General features: G+C 37.0%; 1 protein-coding gene across 5 annotated transcripts in view; it reads right to left on the minus strand.

Annotated features, from left to right (window-relative positions):
* TBC1D8B (TBC1 domain family member 8B) overlaps positions 1–16,574 on the minus strand; it is an 83,179-nt gene that overhangs the window by 63,136 nt on the left and 3,469 nt on the right. For all 5 annotated transcript variants that reach the window (XM_030939857.1, XM_030939858.1, XM_010373547.2 and 2 more), the window contains exons 2-5: positions 6,357–6,467; positions 3,509–3,627; positions 2,302–2,527; positions 1,028–1,268 (exon numbers count right to left, since the gene is read on the minus strand). In XM_030939857.1, coding sequence (XP_030795717.1) covers positions 1,028–1,268; positions 2,302–2,527; positions 3,509–3,627; positions 6,357–6,467 — 697 coding nt within the window. The remainder of the gene's footprint in view (positions 1–1,027; positions 1,269–2,301; positions 2,528–3,508; positions 3,628–6,356; positions 6,468–16,574) is intronic.

The raw sequence follows: 16,574 nt of genomic DNA on the forward strand, positions 1-16,574 counted from the left end.
GGTAATGAAGTGTAAAAAATTTACCTTGCTGATCTAATTCCCAGAAAAGCAGGGAGGTTCACAAACAAATCCTTATGTATATGAATTTTAGGAATGGTTTAGGAACAGGCAAGAGGAACAACTGTACCCAATCAGGGCTGTGTAGTGATCATACAACTTTCTAGGTCACTTGTTCTGGTCTAGCCATAGGACTGTGGCTTAGGTTCCTCTTATACTTTCCCATATAGTCTATACCATCATCCTCCTTGCCAGAAGCTGCTTTTACTAGCTATTTCTGGATCCTCTCCTCTCCTTTTCCCCTTTGGCATGCTCATTTTAGTCAACTGTTTAGAATGTTCAGCAGGATAAAAGATATCTGGTCAGTTTCAACAAACCAAATATAATGGCAAACAGCTATCAGACAAGTACTTCTGAAGGAGGCACTAATAATGATTAACATTTACCTCATATTTTATATTTTACAAAGTGCTTTCACACATATCATGCTCATTTCTCATAAGTGCCCTCTGAGATAGAAATGACAGATGAGGAAACTGAAGTCCTAAGAGATATGACTTATCGAAGGGTTGTTCTACTTTCATTCTAAAGTCCATGCTCCACTGACTCCACGAATTTGCCTCTTCATTTTAAAAAAAAGTTTTCTATAAGTTATTTTAAAAAATAAATAACATGTTTAACAATTTCAGACCCAAACTGTCTAGACTATTCATAGAGAAATTTAGAGTTAGACTAACCACACACAAAAATCTCTGCATTTCTTAAAGCATTCCAGGGCAAGTCCTATCTGAATCTCAAGAAATAATTTTCAAACCTAACTTTTATTATTTCTTACAATTAAATTTCATGGAGAGAAGGGTAGTATTTATGCAATGCATATGAATACACTCACAAACACACACACACCCACAATCAACTCCAAAAAAACCTCTGTCATATAACATACAAGAGTTAACTTTTAATGGTAAGCAATACTATCATTCTTATGGTCAAACAATACTTTGAAAAGTAAAAATTAAGCTTTGAATACCTTTTGGTGATCTGTAGAGGATTATAAAGGACTGGGTCATTATCAAATGTTTCCTTATCAAAAAGTCTTCTAATGGCATAGTTTGCCAGCTGTTCCATAAGAAGGTATGTTTGGTTAATGTGCAAAAACATTGAAAAGTAGTGATTCTCTCCTTGGGAACACACGTGAATACTCTCTGTCAGTATGACATTTGAAGTCTTTTCAAGTTTTGAGACTTCATCCCAGGAGATAATGAGTTTTACTGCAAATAAGAGGTATAAGCAGGTATGATTAAACTCTCATACTGATTTATGTTTATTAATCAGGTCTTCTGAAACAATAGTTAACCCATTGAAAAATACTATAAACAGCTAAAATAGTTTAGAGTTCCAGATCAGTTAAAAATTTGAAGCATCAGCATGAACATGCAAGAATTGGTGATTCCAGGAAGAGATCTAATTTTAAATAATTTCTTTTGAGATAGAGTCTCCCTCTGCTGCTCAGACTGGAGTGAGTTGATGTGATCATGGCTCACTGCAGCCTTGACCTCCCAGGCTCGAGTGATCCTCACATCCCAAGTAGTCCCCCCCGAGTAGCTGGGACTACAGGCATGTGCCACCATGCCCAGCTAATTTAGATTTTTTTTTTTTTTTTTGTAGAGACAGGGTCTCACTATATTGCCCAGGTTCATCTTGAACTCCTGGGCTCAAGTGACCCTCCTGCCTTGGCCTCCCAAAGTGCTACGATTATAGGCATGAGTCACTGTGCCCAATTTAATTTTAAATAATTTTTTAAAAAATGATTCTGATTTGATATTTAAATATATTTCTTTATATAATTACATAATTGTATAACTACCAATGTAAAAGCTGTTTGTATGTATGCTATAAATAGTACTGTTTGATTCTTCTTTGTGGCTACAAAGTGAGATGTGGGTCATTAGGTACTATGGCCACTATATTCAAACTGTGTGTTTAAAACAGATTAACACACAGACTAAAGCAAGTAGGTAGTTTATAACAAGGAATTTAAAGCAGTCATATGCCAGATCATCATCATCATTTAATACTGACTCACTTCCCACGATATGCAAGGCATTCTATATACACTTCTAAAGGTTTTATGTTAAGCAACCAGTCTTAAAAGTGTTCTTTCCCTAGATAAAATAAACTTTTATTGTACAGTTTAATTACCTTTAATATCAGTCCTATTATTTTATTTACAACCTAACATCATTAGAGTTGATAGGTCAGACAGCAAATTCAAGGCCATAGTAAGCAATAGAAACCACTTACTTTCCGATCCCAACAAAAAAGAATAGAAGCTCAGAAAGTTGGTGCTAAGATAAAGCCAGCCCTGACAAGGAACCCGTCCTTTCCAATAACTGCATGAATAATAGGTCACTAACTTCTCCTTCTCTGGTAAACCAAAACATTTTTCAAATTTCAAAAGGGCTTCTCGAAATTTCTCAGGATCATCTTCTTTTGCAAAACAATGTTTTCCCTCTTCAGCAATTAATCCCTAAAGGAGACAAAATATTTTCTGAAAATTCATCATCACTTACCAACAAAAATATATTTCATACATTCAAATAGTTGATTCAATACAACTGTACAGTCAGCCCTCCATATCCACGGGTTCTTCATCCATGGATTCAACCAGCCAGGTATTGAAAATATTTGGGAAAAAAATTCTACAAAGTTCCAAAAAGCGAAACTTGAATTTGCCATGCACCGAGGACTATGCAGAGTCCACTCAAATGAAGTGATGCATAGGCATTGTATTAGGAATGAGTAGTCTAGAGATGACTTTAGGTATATAGGCAGATGTGCATAGGTTATATGCCAATACCCTGCCCTTTTATATTAGGAGACTTGAGCATCTGTGAATTTTGGTATCTACAGCAGGGGCCAGAACCAATCCCCATGGATACCTAGGGATGACTGTATATATCTATATAGGTACACATGTCATATGTATGTACATAGATAATTCTCTTAGGACAGAGGTAAGCATATTTTCTTCAGTTTTGTACTTAGGTTTTTTTCTGAATGTCTCACAAGGAGCTACTACAAATACAGGTGCTAAATATATTTGTTTGAATGAACAAATGGTTTATTCAACTCAAAACTCAAGAGATATTAAAATAAAAATGCCCCTAAGAGTACTCACAAGGGCACCAAAGACAAACATTTAATGAAAGGGGAAATATTAAATCCAGCTCATGAGAAAATATATAAAATTCTGAAAACAGTATGTCAGTAATTGGTACCTAAAGAATAACCAGTATGTTTTAGAGAATATTTCAATATCTATCAATCTCCCCCATGCTAAAGACTTTACAGTTTTCTTTAGCACACTGATTCTGAAATTCATATGTTTGTTTCTACCAATCCTGAAAGATGCCAGTGAAACAATGACCTTCCATGCAAACTTTGATCCTCATATACGAGAGTCAAAGATTTTGGTACTCCATCTATGAGCTATATCCATGCCACTTACTCTTATTTTTCCTTGTACAAAATTAGTAATATCTTCATTTGAATCAAATACAGATAAGGTCTTCATAATATTTTGTTCCAACCAATCCCAATGCTTGGTTATTTCTTCTCTGTTGGCGCCTGATTAATAACACAAGAAAATAAAACATTCAAGGAAAACTCCACAAGAAAACTGATCTTGTTATTTAAAAGCTTAGTTTAAAAAGAAATGCAGCACTTTGGGAGGCCGAGACGGGCGGATCACGAGGTCAGGAGATCGAGACCATCCTGGCTAACACGGTGAAACCCCGTCTCTACTAAAAATACAAAAACTAGCCGGGCGAGGTGGCGGGCGCCTGTAGTCCCAGCTACTCGGGAGGCTGAGGCAGGAGAATGGCGTAAACCCGGGAGGCGGAGCTTGCAGTGAGCTGAGATCTGGCCACTGCACTCCAGTCCGGGCGACAGAGCGAGACTCCGCCTCAAAAAAAAAAAAAAAAAAAAAAAAAAAAAAAAAAAAAAAAAAAAAAAAAAGAAATGACATTTTCACTTTAAAAAATGATGGTCATAAAGGAGTAAAATAATTACATTTATTCTCTACTTTATCCCTCTATGTGGGCATGAACAGTATTTCTCATAAATAGAAAGAATCAAACATTTAATGAAAGGGGAGTAAAGTAAATCCAGCTCATGAGAAAATATATAAAATTCTGAAAACAAGATGCTAGTAACTGGTGCCTAAAGAATAACCAGTATCGGCCGGGCGCGGTGGCTCAAGCCTGTAATCCCAGCACTTTGGAAGGCCGAGACGGGCGGATCACGAGGTCAGGAGATCAAGACCATCCTGGCTAACACGGTGAAACCCCATCTCTACTAAAAAATACAAAAAACTAGCCGGGCGAGGTGGCGGGCGCCTGTAGTCCCAGCTACTCGGGAGGCTGAGGCAGGAGAATGGCGTAAACCCGGGAGGCGGAGCTTGTAGTGAGCTGAGATCCAGCCACTGCACTCCAGCCTGGGCCACAGAGCGAGACTCCGTCGCAAAAAAAAAAAAAAAAAAAAAAGAATAACCAGTATCTTTTAAGAAAATATGTAGAGTACCAGAAAATACATAATGCACAATTCAATCCTTGGACTACAAATAATGCAGTTAGTACTGTGTCTATAATATGTGTGGCTGAAAACAGCATGTATGTGACAATCCTATGCATGCTAAGTAAATGTAGATTTCAACTGTGACCACTCTACTTATTTCAGAAGCCATGAAACCTTTGCTCAGAGCTACCCTAGTAAACTTACAAAAATGTCATAAAGGAGGTTAAAAATTATGTAGCAAGATTAAATCCATGAGACCCGCTGAATCAGCATTAGGAGGTTTGCAGAGGGTGAGGTTAAACATTATTAGCCCTAGTTGCTTTGACTTGAAGAATATTTCAGTATCTATCAATCTCCTCCTATCACTCACATACCATTAAAGTCTTCTCAGCACTGTGTATTATATAAATATTCAAAATAAATATGCTGACTTTTTAGTATATTTTATAATATATGGAGACTGGCATATTAAAAAATTTGTTGACATTGCAAATGGTCTATTTCCTACAATTCAATCAGAATTTCATTCATGTTACTAAGTCACCATACCAAGAGTAATAACTGTCTTTAATGAACCAGAAATAAAAGCCATGGGGGAAATGTTAAGGCCTTAAGTTTGATTCTTTTGGTATAAAGAAGCTTCATTAGTAGGTAACTACACTATTTCTGCATCAGGTTAATTTGGGGAAATAAGTTATACAATCATCTTTTTTTTTAAGTAGAAAGGCCTTTTTTTTTTTTTTAAATAATTTTTACTAACTAGATTTAGAGTTGAGGTTACAGAATTCTCGTGATGTCAGCAGGTACAATGTCAACCTCATTTAGGTTAAATGACATTCAATTTAAGAGGGCCAGGAGGAAAGACTCACTGGCAACACTAAAATAAATTTAGGGGAAAATATAAAAAACAAGCCACACATCCTAAAAAACTAATTGTATGCTATATGTTCACACATATGAATGTTCCAGAAACTCATGTGCTTTTGTTCTATTTTAAAAAGTATAATATATCTACTTTAGAAGAGAGGGGTATAAGAAGAAAGGCAGTTTTTCAATAGCAAAAGGGCTAGAAATCTGGGATTCTAATTTAGACCAACATTATAACTGCATCATAAAAGGAAGTAAGAAACTGTCAATGCAGCTTTTTAAAAATTTATTTTGACTTGCTTTATTAGAAAGTATTATCCTAATTCCTTTTCTACCCGTAATATATATGTTGAAGCATCTAAACCACCCTGGCATGAATGAATATGTAGCATTAACTGTAAGACACGCCTTCATATTTCAAGGATATGATACTTTTTCTGAGAAGGTGGGAGTGAATACAAAAGGTTTAATTTTCCAGGCTTATACTTCCTTAGGAGTCAACCTTTATGTTTTGGGTTCACAGATAACTTCAGATTCTTCTCACTGGAGTTATTAGTAATGAAACAATTTATTTCCTGGAGGAGTTCCCATCTTCCCAGCAGTTGGATAAAGCAGAAGTTGAAGAAAGGAGTTATGTAGCAGTAACACTGACCAAAATCTGTTCAGAATCAGCCCTGCTAGACCACATGCTTCAGGTCCCTCACACCAATGTATTAAAAAAAAAAAAAAAAAAAAAAACTTAATAACCCATATCCTTTGAAAATAAACAAAGGTCTTGCTATTCTCTCAAAGTAAAGTTGCACATTTAATTTGTTTTTAAATCTCAAAGCAACTACCGAGTATAAATAAATATGAATACTCAGCTTTGTAGTACCCTTATTTAATTTGAATTATGTTTTAAAAATCATACTCACCACATGCAATTGACAAGTAAACTTGAGAATCTGGCGTCTGGTGTAGGATGCGAAATGGAGCTACTTTAGCAGTAGAGTCTAAGACTGAATCAAGAGTCCCAACCAGAAGCCCTGTTGTAATAGGAAGACTGTTGAAATAAGGACTTTACAAGAGATAAATCAAATCTGTATCACTTCATATAACACACTAATAAATTTATTTTAAAACTTTTCTAGTCCAAAGAGTCCTTACAGAGGTTTTTCTTAAAGAAAAAATATATTTGGGATAAAGAGAGATTACAGTATGCCAATGTGAGTAGTATCTGAGAAAATTATCTTTCAATAAAAGAGTTAAGTCAGCTTCAATTGTCCAAATCTCAAAATGTATCTGCAGCACTTACGTATCTCGTTCATAAGGTTGTATGTATATTAGATAAGAATGTAGAATCTAGTATTATAGACTAACTGGGTTTAAATTATGGCTCTGTCACTTGCTTGTGTCAACTTGAGCAAGTTAAAGTACTTACCCTTTCTGCATCCTCATTTGTAAAATAAGGTTAAAACAGATCTTACTACAAAGGGCTTTTTTTTTTTTTTTTAACATTGTGCTATTTTTATAAAGACAGACACATGTATGCATGTGTACAACAAAATACAAAATCTAGAAGTATACTCACATTATATCAATTTTTTTTTAGGCATTTGAATTATTGAGTATTTTTTTTTATTTTTTTTTTATTATACATTAAGTTCTAGGGTACATGTGCATAACGTGCAGGTTTGTTACATATGTATACTTGAGCCATGTTGGTGTGCTGTACCCATCAACTCGTCAGCACCCATCAATTCATCATTTATATCAGGTATAACTCCCAATGCAATCCCTCCCCCCTCCCCCCTCCCCATGATAGGCCCCGGTGTGTGATGTTCCCCTTCCCCAGTCCAAGTGATCTCATTGTTCAGTTCCCACCTATGAGTGAGAACATGCGGTGTTTGGTTTTCTGTTCTTGTGATAGTTTGCTAAGAATGATGGTTTCCAGCTGCATCCATGTCCCTACAAAGGACGCAAACTCATCCTTTTTTATGGCTGCATAGTATTGTAAAGATTAAATGAGCTGTTACATTTAACGCACTTAGAGCAATGCTTAGCACACAGTAAAACACCCAATATTAGCTAATACTATTATTATTTAAGAAAATCTTAGATATTAATTTTTTTTTTTTTTTTTTTTTTTTTTTTTTTTTTTTTTTTTTTTTGAGACGGAGTCTTGCTCTGCCGCCCAGGCTGGAGTGCAGTGGCCGGCTCTCAGCTCACTGCAAGCTCCGCCTCCCGGGTTCACGCCATTCTCCTGTCTCAGCCTCCCGAGTAGCTGGGACTACAGGCGCCCGCCTCGTCGCCCGGCTAGTTTTTCGTATTTTTTAGTAGAGACGTTGTTTCACCGTATTAGCCAGGATGGTCTCGATCTCCTGACCTCGTGATCCGCCCGTCTCGGCCTCCCAAAGTGCTGGGATTACAGGCTTGAGCCACCGCGCCCGGCCTAATTTTTTTTTTTTTTTTTGAGACGGAGTCTCGCTCTGTCGCCCCGGCTGGAGTGCAGTGGCCGGATCTCAGCTCACTACAAGCTCCACCTCCCGGGTTCACGCCATTCTCCTGCCTCAGCCTCCTGAGTAGCTGGGACTACAGGCACCCGCCGCGTCGCCTAGCTAGTTTTTTGTATTTTTTAGTAGAGACGGGGTTTCACTGTGTTAGCCAGGATGGTCTTGATCTCCTGACCTCGTGATCTGCCCGTCTCGGCCTCCCAAAGTGCTGGGATTACAGGCTTGAGCCACCGCGCCTGGCCGAACTGAAGTTTTTAAAAAATAGAAATGAGAAAACTGACAAATATTATGAAAGAGAAAATATTGGGGAAAAGACAATGGGAATGAGGATGAGGGAAACAGGAAATAATTATACTTCAACTAATGAGGAGGGAATTACTGATAGGTTTGGGGATAAAAGGGAAAATAATTCTATCACTTTTAGCATTGAAATAGTGACTATGAGAAATTGGAGATTTGGTAAAGTATAAAGGAAGAAAAGTAGAGCTAAAATATGCAGATAATGTTTTCAGAACTATGTGATTAAAATTACTCAGGAAATGGAGAAGAAGAGAATGTTTTCAATTTGAAGCTAGGAATGTGAAAATACTCAAAAAAAGGATAAAAGAGTACTTGCAAAAGACAACCAAAAGAGCTATCTCTACGTTGAAAAACAGAATTAAGTACATAAGTGTGTGTGTATATAAATAAACATAACTTGTCAAATTTGTCAAAATAAAGGAATTACAATTTCAAATGAAGGCACTTTATTGAATACAGGATAGCTTTAGCAGATAACAGATAAAGATAAAAGATAATTATCTTTTTGAAGATACTGTTTAAAGATCAACGGTGGCTATGTGGATGAGAGAAGAGTAGTCAAAATCACTGGCAAGAAAGGTCACATTTGGCAGCAGAAATGTTCACAAGATTATAAGCGCCTTGTACTATGTAGAAAGAAAATTGCTCAGTTTTTGTAAGTATGAAATCAGGCAGTTAGTATAAAACTATGCAACAAATAATTTGGAAGCTAGTGCTAGACTACATTTGTAGTCACTTGGGGAACTCTTCCAGCTCATTAAGCTGTAATCATCATCAAGTCCCTGCAAGTCATTCAGAAATTAATATGCACCAATTTCTGGGTTCTAAATACTCCCTCCTGGAGTATTTTAAAGTAAATTCTAGACTTGTATCATTTGATCCATGAATAATCCAGTATCTTTTAGTTTATTTTAAAAGGTCCTCAGAGGCCGAGCTTGGTGACTCATGCCTGTAATCCCAGCACTTTGGGAGGCCGAGGTGGGTAAATCACCTGAGGTTAGGAGTTTGAGACCAGCCTGACTAATATGGTGAAGCCCTGTCTCTATTAAAAATACAAAAATTAGCTGGGCGTGGTGGCGGGTACCTGTAATCCCAGCTACTCAGAAGGTTGAGGTAGGAAAGTCACTTGAAGCCGGGAGGCGGAGGTTGCACCACTCGGAGTGAGCCAAGATTGCGCACTGCACTCCCGCCTGGGCAACAGAGTGAGACTCATCTCAAAAGTAAATGAATGAATGAATGAATGAATGAATGAATGAATGAATAAATAAATAAATAAAAATAAAAGGTCCTCATTTGAATCTAACATGTGGCCAATATTGAGAACACTGATCTATGGCATTAATTGCCCCTTCCAATATTTAGACACCTGCAAATTTTATAAACATTTCTTTTTTTGCATTAGGTCAATGGTAATGATAAACAGGGCAATGGGCTGAGTGCCAGAGGAAAGACCAGTAAAACAGTCACAGCTTGAAAATGGTACTCATTATCAATGTGCTAGTTTAGTACACAAACTAAAGTGTCCTTTAGTTTGACAAGTGGCTCTTTCTGTTTGTAAACTGTATTGAGGGCACTGTGTAAGTGAATACTGCTCTAGCTGCAGAAGAGTCATGTAATGAACTTCCTAATTACAAACAAGATTTATTTCCATTCTAAGTAAAATGTTCAATTATAATTTTTTTCCATGATAATGATTACTGGAACCTTACAGTGGATTCTTTATCTTGTCATAAGTTGTCATGCTTACAAAGTCAAACAAGTACACCTTTACTGAACTTAGCTTCATTATATGTTAATAAACAAACTAATTAGTAAACTGCCAATACACTTAGTAGGAAATATATTCAAATAAGAGAAGGTAGTGTGCTCAATAAAGTTTGTGGATTTTCCTGATTCTATTACTTTGCTACCAGATCTAAGTCCTTAAAATGACACTATGAATGCTTATTTTGGAATAATTCAATAGCCACAGCTGGCATTTTGAAAGCTGCCAACTTTATATTAAGAGCTTTGGAAAACAGTTAATAAAAATAATTCTTCTTTGGTCCTGTTTTCCCTCTCCCTGCATTCTTTTAAAGGCACTTACTTGAAAACTGAATACACACACACACACACACACACACACACACACACTCATTTCCTTCCCTAAATGAAATCTTTTTTTCATTAAAGGATTTAGAATTTTTTAGGGAAGCAATTGATATAACAAACAACAGATTACAATGTCTTGTGGGAAAAAAAGAATAGATGAATTATTAATCAAACCCAGCTACATTTCTAAAGATTGAGACACAGAAAAGTATGAGAATTGGTACTATATTTACAGTACTATATTTACTATATTTCTTACTCTTCAAGACCTATGCACCAATGCACAAAAAGAGTAACCCTCAGAAAAGCAAAGAAATTGCAACACCTGAATTTCTAGGTACAAAGCAGAAAGCAAGTATGATAGCAAATGAATAAACTGGTATACAGTGTAGTACTTTTAAACATTATTTAGAAGAACTAAACCAGGCCCATCATTTTGGTTAGTTTAAAACAAGAGAGCAACTAATATTATAATAATAATCAGAAAATGTGATTACACCTCGTTTTATGTATTTATTTTGAGACAAGGTCTCATTCTGTCGCCCTACCTGGAAGGTAGTGATGCAATCTCAGCTCGCTGGAGCCTCCACATCCCTGGCTCAAACAATCTCCCACCACCCCAGCCTTCCATATAGCTGGGACTACAGGCGCACACCACCATGTCCTGCTAATTTTGTTTATGTTTTGTAGACACAAGGTCTTACTGTGTGGCTAAGGCTGGTCTCCAACTCCTGGGCTCAAGCAATTCTCCTGCCTTGGCCTCCCAAAGTGCTGAGATTACAGGCATGGGCCACCATGCCTGGCCCTATACCTTGTTTTAAAACTTCACTTCTTTATAGTGTAGTAAGGGAGGGGGAAAAAAAGGGGCAAATCGCACTGTGTATTCCTCTCCCTCCCTCCCTGGAACATTTTATTCTCTGAAATCAAGTAAAAAATTACCTTTAACGATCTCTTTGCACAAGAAAGGGCAGCCTTGCAAGAGATTATGAGAAATAAAGCATATAAAGCATAGCCAATGTCATGACTTTTCAGTCTTGTCCCCCCCCCCCCATTAGAATGAAATATACTTGACAGGAAATATTTGTTCTCTACTTAGGTATGCAGTCAATAATATTTCCACTGCTACCAAAATGGGGGAGGGGGTTAACACTAATCATCCTTCATTTTTCAAAACCTCCTACAAGGTTGCCCTTTCTCATTCAGAGATTTTTAAAAGTAATTTTTTACTTGATTTCACAGGCACCAAGATGTTCCAGGGAGGGAGGGGAGCACACAGTGTGATCTGCCCTCTCTAGGGATTGCCCTATGTAATTTTCTTTTTAATAAGCCAAAATGTTAATTTATTTGGCTTATGAGTTGAAACACTTCTAGTGGATATCTGATAGATTACTGACTATTTGCCTAATTTTATCTTACTTAATTGTTCTGGCTCACAGCAGGACAGAATATCTTGTGGAAATTTTTGTTATACATAGACTATTTTATGTCCACTGAAAGAACAGTGGACACAAAAAACAAAGGTTTAATTCTTAGGTGCCTTTAATTCTCTATCTCAGGTTTTCCTCTGGTATAGATTAAGACATTGCTCTTCAATAACCTTTTTCTAGTCGCTAAGTGCATTATATATTAAGTCTTATATTTTCAACTCCACGTAAATGAATCTAGAATATTTGCTGTGTCCCCAACAACTGTTATCTTTTGCTTTTGCACTATCACATTATTCTTTCCACTTAGAACATCCCACCCCCACTTCTACCAAACCACCTCTCAGATATTGTTAGTGCTCATAGATAGATGATTTAATTTGAAAACACCCCAAACTGGTTTTTGGCAAGATGCTTCACAGATGCCACACTGGAACTTTGCCACCAGTACACCACCTATTATTAATCACTGCTTTTAAGAAATATTTGTATCTTTAATAGGACTTCAGATAAGCATACTTTACAAGACAGCTGGCCTTGGAAAACTGCTTTGGAGGTTTCCCTGCATTATGGAGGTTTCTAAGCCAACAGAACAAGGCTGTTATTATTACTGACTACACTAGCAATTGTATTTGTTTGCTTACATATTTATCAGCTGTCTGATCCATCACATTATAAACTCTGTAAGGGTTGGAACTATTTCTGTCTTCTTTTAATTAATTAATTTTTTTTTTTTTTTGAGATGGAGTCTCACTCTTGTCACCAAGGCTGGAGTACAGTGGCGTGATCTTGACTCACTGCAACCTCCACCTCGTGGGTTCAAGTGATTCTCCTGCCTCAGCCTCCCAAGTAACTGGGATTACAGGTGCGTGCCACCATGCCCAGCTAATTTTTGTATTTTTTGTAGAGATGGGGTTTCACCATGTTGGCCAGGCTGATCTCAAACTCCTGACCTCAGGTGATCCACCTGCCTCAGCCTCCCAAAGGGCTGGGATTACAGGCGTGAGCCACTGTGCCCGGCCGGAACTATTCCTGTCTTAGTCACCACTGTATACTCAACACCCAGGACAAGGGCCAGCTACCACCCTATTTCTCTGTTTCCCTTCACAAAAAAACTCCTAGAAAAAATTATATGTATTCACTCTGTTCTCAAATACTTGTTTGGCTCAGATACTCTAGTACCACAAGTCTCTGCTCATAGGTCACCCTAAAAGGCCTTCCCAGACCAATTTCTCTAATATACCAATCTCCTCCCCTCTCTATCATGATACCTTACTTTATTTTTCTTCATATTGCTTATCAGCACCAGTCATATAATATATTATTTGTTTATTTGCCTCCCCCAACTGCACAGTATTAGCCCCATGAGAGTAGGGACTTTTTTTTTTTATTTTCATTGCTTTATCTCCAGCACTTAAAAGAGTGCTTGGTTTTTAAAAGGCACTCAGTAAATATCTGTTGAATTAAAGTATTGTATACCATCACATTTAGGATTTACTCTTACCTTTTGTGGTTACATAGCAGTAGCAAAAGGTAGAAAACTGGGCAAACGTTCTATCATAAAGGCAATATAAAATCTGTCATAGCTGTAGAGCAATGTGGCAAACACTGTTATGCCTTTTACTTTTTAAAACATTTTTTATCTCACTATATTGCCTAGGCTGGCCTCAAACTCCTGGACTCAAGCAATCCTCCACCCCACTCCAGCCTCCTAAGTAGCTGGGACTACAGGTGTGCACCACCACGCCTGACTGCTTTTTATTTTTTATTTTTAGCTTACCTTATTGCCATAAGCCTTCCACAATTGTTCACAAACAGCATGAGTTTTCACTAGTTGAATAATTATTTCTTTTTTAAGTATTGTTTTGAAAAATACCACTAAGGTAACCAGTGTTATATGTACTCTTTATCACCACTCAGCAAGACAAGTGATGCTGATATCTGTGGAAGCACTGTTTGAGAACTTCTAGGTTTTGGGCGATGACAGATCAAAAGGAAATGACGTCCTGATAAGTTATTCTAATTATTGTATATTATTCTGATTATAAACCATAAATGCATAATCACTATCATGCCCAAATTCTTCAATTAGTAACTATCAGTGTTTAGTTTTTGTAGTGATATCATTGCATATCAGATATAATCCATGTTACCACTCCAAATCAATTTATGTATTCAACATGGGGAAAGTAATTACTAGGGAAAAGGGCATAAATATATAGCCCCCTTTGGTCTTCAGGCCCAGAAAATGGCATTTTAACATCTCTCTCTTTCATTAATAGATAAATGTCAAGTATTTGTATAGTTGCTCATAAGTTTCAAAACTCATGTGACTCACATAAAAAATGCTGTGAAGTAGAGAAGACAAGTTTTATCCCCATTTTACAGATGAGGAAACTAAGCCTTTATAAAATAATTATAGCTGAATAGAGACATAAAACTATCAAAAAATCAAGGAAGATAAAAGAAGCAGGGTTAACGGGGCAAGTGGAATCACTGAACTTGGTGGTATATTCATATATTTGTGGATGTTGGCTTGTAGTTGGTTTATTTATTTATTTATTATTATTATTATTATTTATTTATTTATTTATTTTTTTTTTTGAGACGGAGTCTCACTCTATCGCCCAGGCTGGAGTGCAGTGGCCGGATCTCAGCTCACTGCAAGCTCCGCCTCCCGGGTTGACGCCATTCTCCTGAGTAGCTGGGACTACAGGCGCCCGCCACCTCGCCTGGCTAGTTTTTTGTATTTTTTAGTAGAGACAGGGTTTCACGGTGTTAGCCAGGATGGTCTCGATTTCCTGACCTCATGATCCAACCGTCTTGGCCTCCCAAAGTGCTGGGATTACAGGCTTGAGCCACCGCGCCCGGCCTATTATTATTATTTTTGAGATGCAGTCTCCCTGTGTCACCCAAGCTGGAGTGCAACAGCGCCATCTTGGCTCACTGCAGCCTCCACCTCCTGGGTTCAAGTGATTCTCCTGCCTTAGCCTCACCAGTAGCTGGGACTACAGGCACCCGCCATCAAACCTGGCTAATTTTTATATTTTTAGTAGAAATGGAGTTTCAACATGTTGGCCAGGTTGCTTTCAAACTCCTGACCTCAAATGATCCACCTGCCTTGGCCTTCCAAAGTATTGGGATTACAGGCGTGAGCCACCATGCCCAGCCTGGTTTATTTATTTTTCATTTTTATTTTTCAATCCCATAGGACAATACCTAGGGAGGGCAAATCACACTGTATTCCTCTCCCTCCCTGGAACATTTTGTTCTCTGAAATCAAGTAAAAAATTACCTTTAAAGAACTTTTGAATAAGAAAGGGCAGCCTTGCAGGAGATTTTGAGGAATAAAGGATGGTCAATGTCATGACTTTTCAGTCTTTTTTTTTTTTTTTTTTTTTTCATTAGAATGAAATCTACTTGATAGCAAATATTAGTTTTCTACTTAGGTATGCAGTCAATAATCTTTCCAGTATTTTTTTTAAAAAAGGTGGGGGGGTAATACTGATCATCCTTCATTACTCAAAACCTCCTACAAAGTTGCTCTTTCTCATTCAGAGGTCTTTAAAAGTAATTTTTAACTTGATTTCACAGGGACCAAGATGTTCCAGAAAGGGATGGGAGCACACAGTGTGATCTGTCCCCTCTAGGGGTTGCCCCATGGGATTTTCTTTTTAATAAGCCAAAATGTTAACTTATTAATTTTGTGTGTGTGTGTGTGTGTGTGTATGTGTGTGTGTGTGTGTATGTATTGGGGGCGGTAGATCTTTCCTTACCTTAAATGAAATGTCATGCTTACCATTTGGGCACCCTCGTCTCAGTAAACGGGTACTTAGAAGGCCAAAATTTGTTATCAGATGCCTCCTTTGTAAGCATGAAATGCAGGGATATTTTGCTAATAAATATCTAAGGTGAACATTTTCAGAGTTGGACTCCTTGAGTCTGGGGTAAGGAAATAGGGGAAAGAAGCTTTATATTTTCAAGGGATGGTCATTAAGAGGTTTTTATAAGGCTACCTTATTGTTTATTATGTATGCGTTTATGACATATTGTTTACACAGTGATTTGCGAAGTCTATGTAAATATAAAATGAAAAGCCTATTTCAAACATTATCATATTCTGGTTTTTACAGATGATTTAATTTCAAAGTAATTAACAAGATGAAAAGGGAAATAAACAGAATATCTAAAAATTCTCCATTTTAATAAGTTTTACTTCCTAGCTTTGTTCTATACCACACAAAAAAAGTCTACTGAGGGAGCTTATCAATCTAACACCCAAGAACCTGCTTACACTATTCAGATATGGAAAATTCAAAAGTAAAATACTCTTTAAAAACTACCTATATGAAGGCTTCCTGATTGGCAGACCTTCCTAAATCCCATATACTAGAGTACTTAGTAGAACGTAGCCCCATAGCTCCATTCATGTAGTAGTTCCCATCTGCCAAGCAAAGCAAATTGATTTGTGCTTAATAAGACAAATATGCATAAGTTAGTTTTAACTCTATAAAACCAGGTGCTTAAATGTAGGTGCCACAGAAGAGTCATTATTAGCTGGGAGAAGCAAGAGATAACATAAGGGGACTGTAAAATCCAGAAGGGCGAATTATTTCTCTAAATGAAGGAAAATCGCTTTATCTATAAAACAGCTTATGTATAACAAAAATTTCCACAATTGTCCTGCTGTGAGCCAGAACAATTAAGTAAGATAAAGTTAGGCAAATGGTCAGTAATCTATTAGATATCCACTAGAAGTATTTCAAAAATTTAAAAGAGGTACCTCAGAATTCTAACTTCAAAACTCATCTCTTGTTTTAATAAT

This window comes from Rhinopithecus roxellana, chromosome 10 (genome assembly GCF_007565055.1).
Source record: "Rhinopithecus roxellana isolate Shanxi Qingling chromosome 10, ASM756505v1, whole genome shotgun sequence".
In the NCBI taxonomy this organism is placed as follows: Eukaryota; Metazoa; Chordata; class Mammalia; order Primates; family Cercopithecidae; genus Rhinopithecus; species Rhinopithecus roxellana.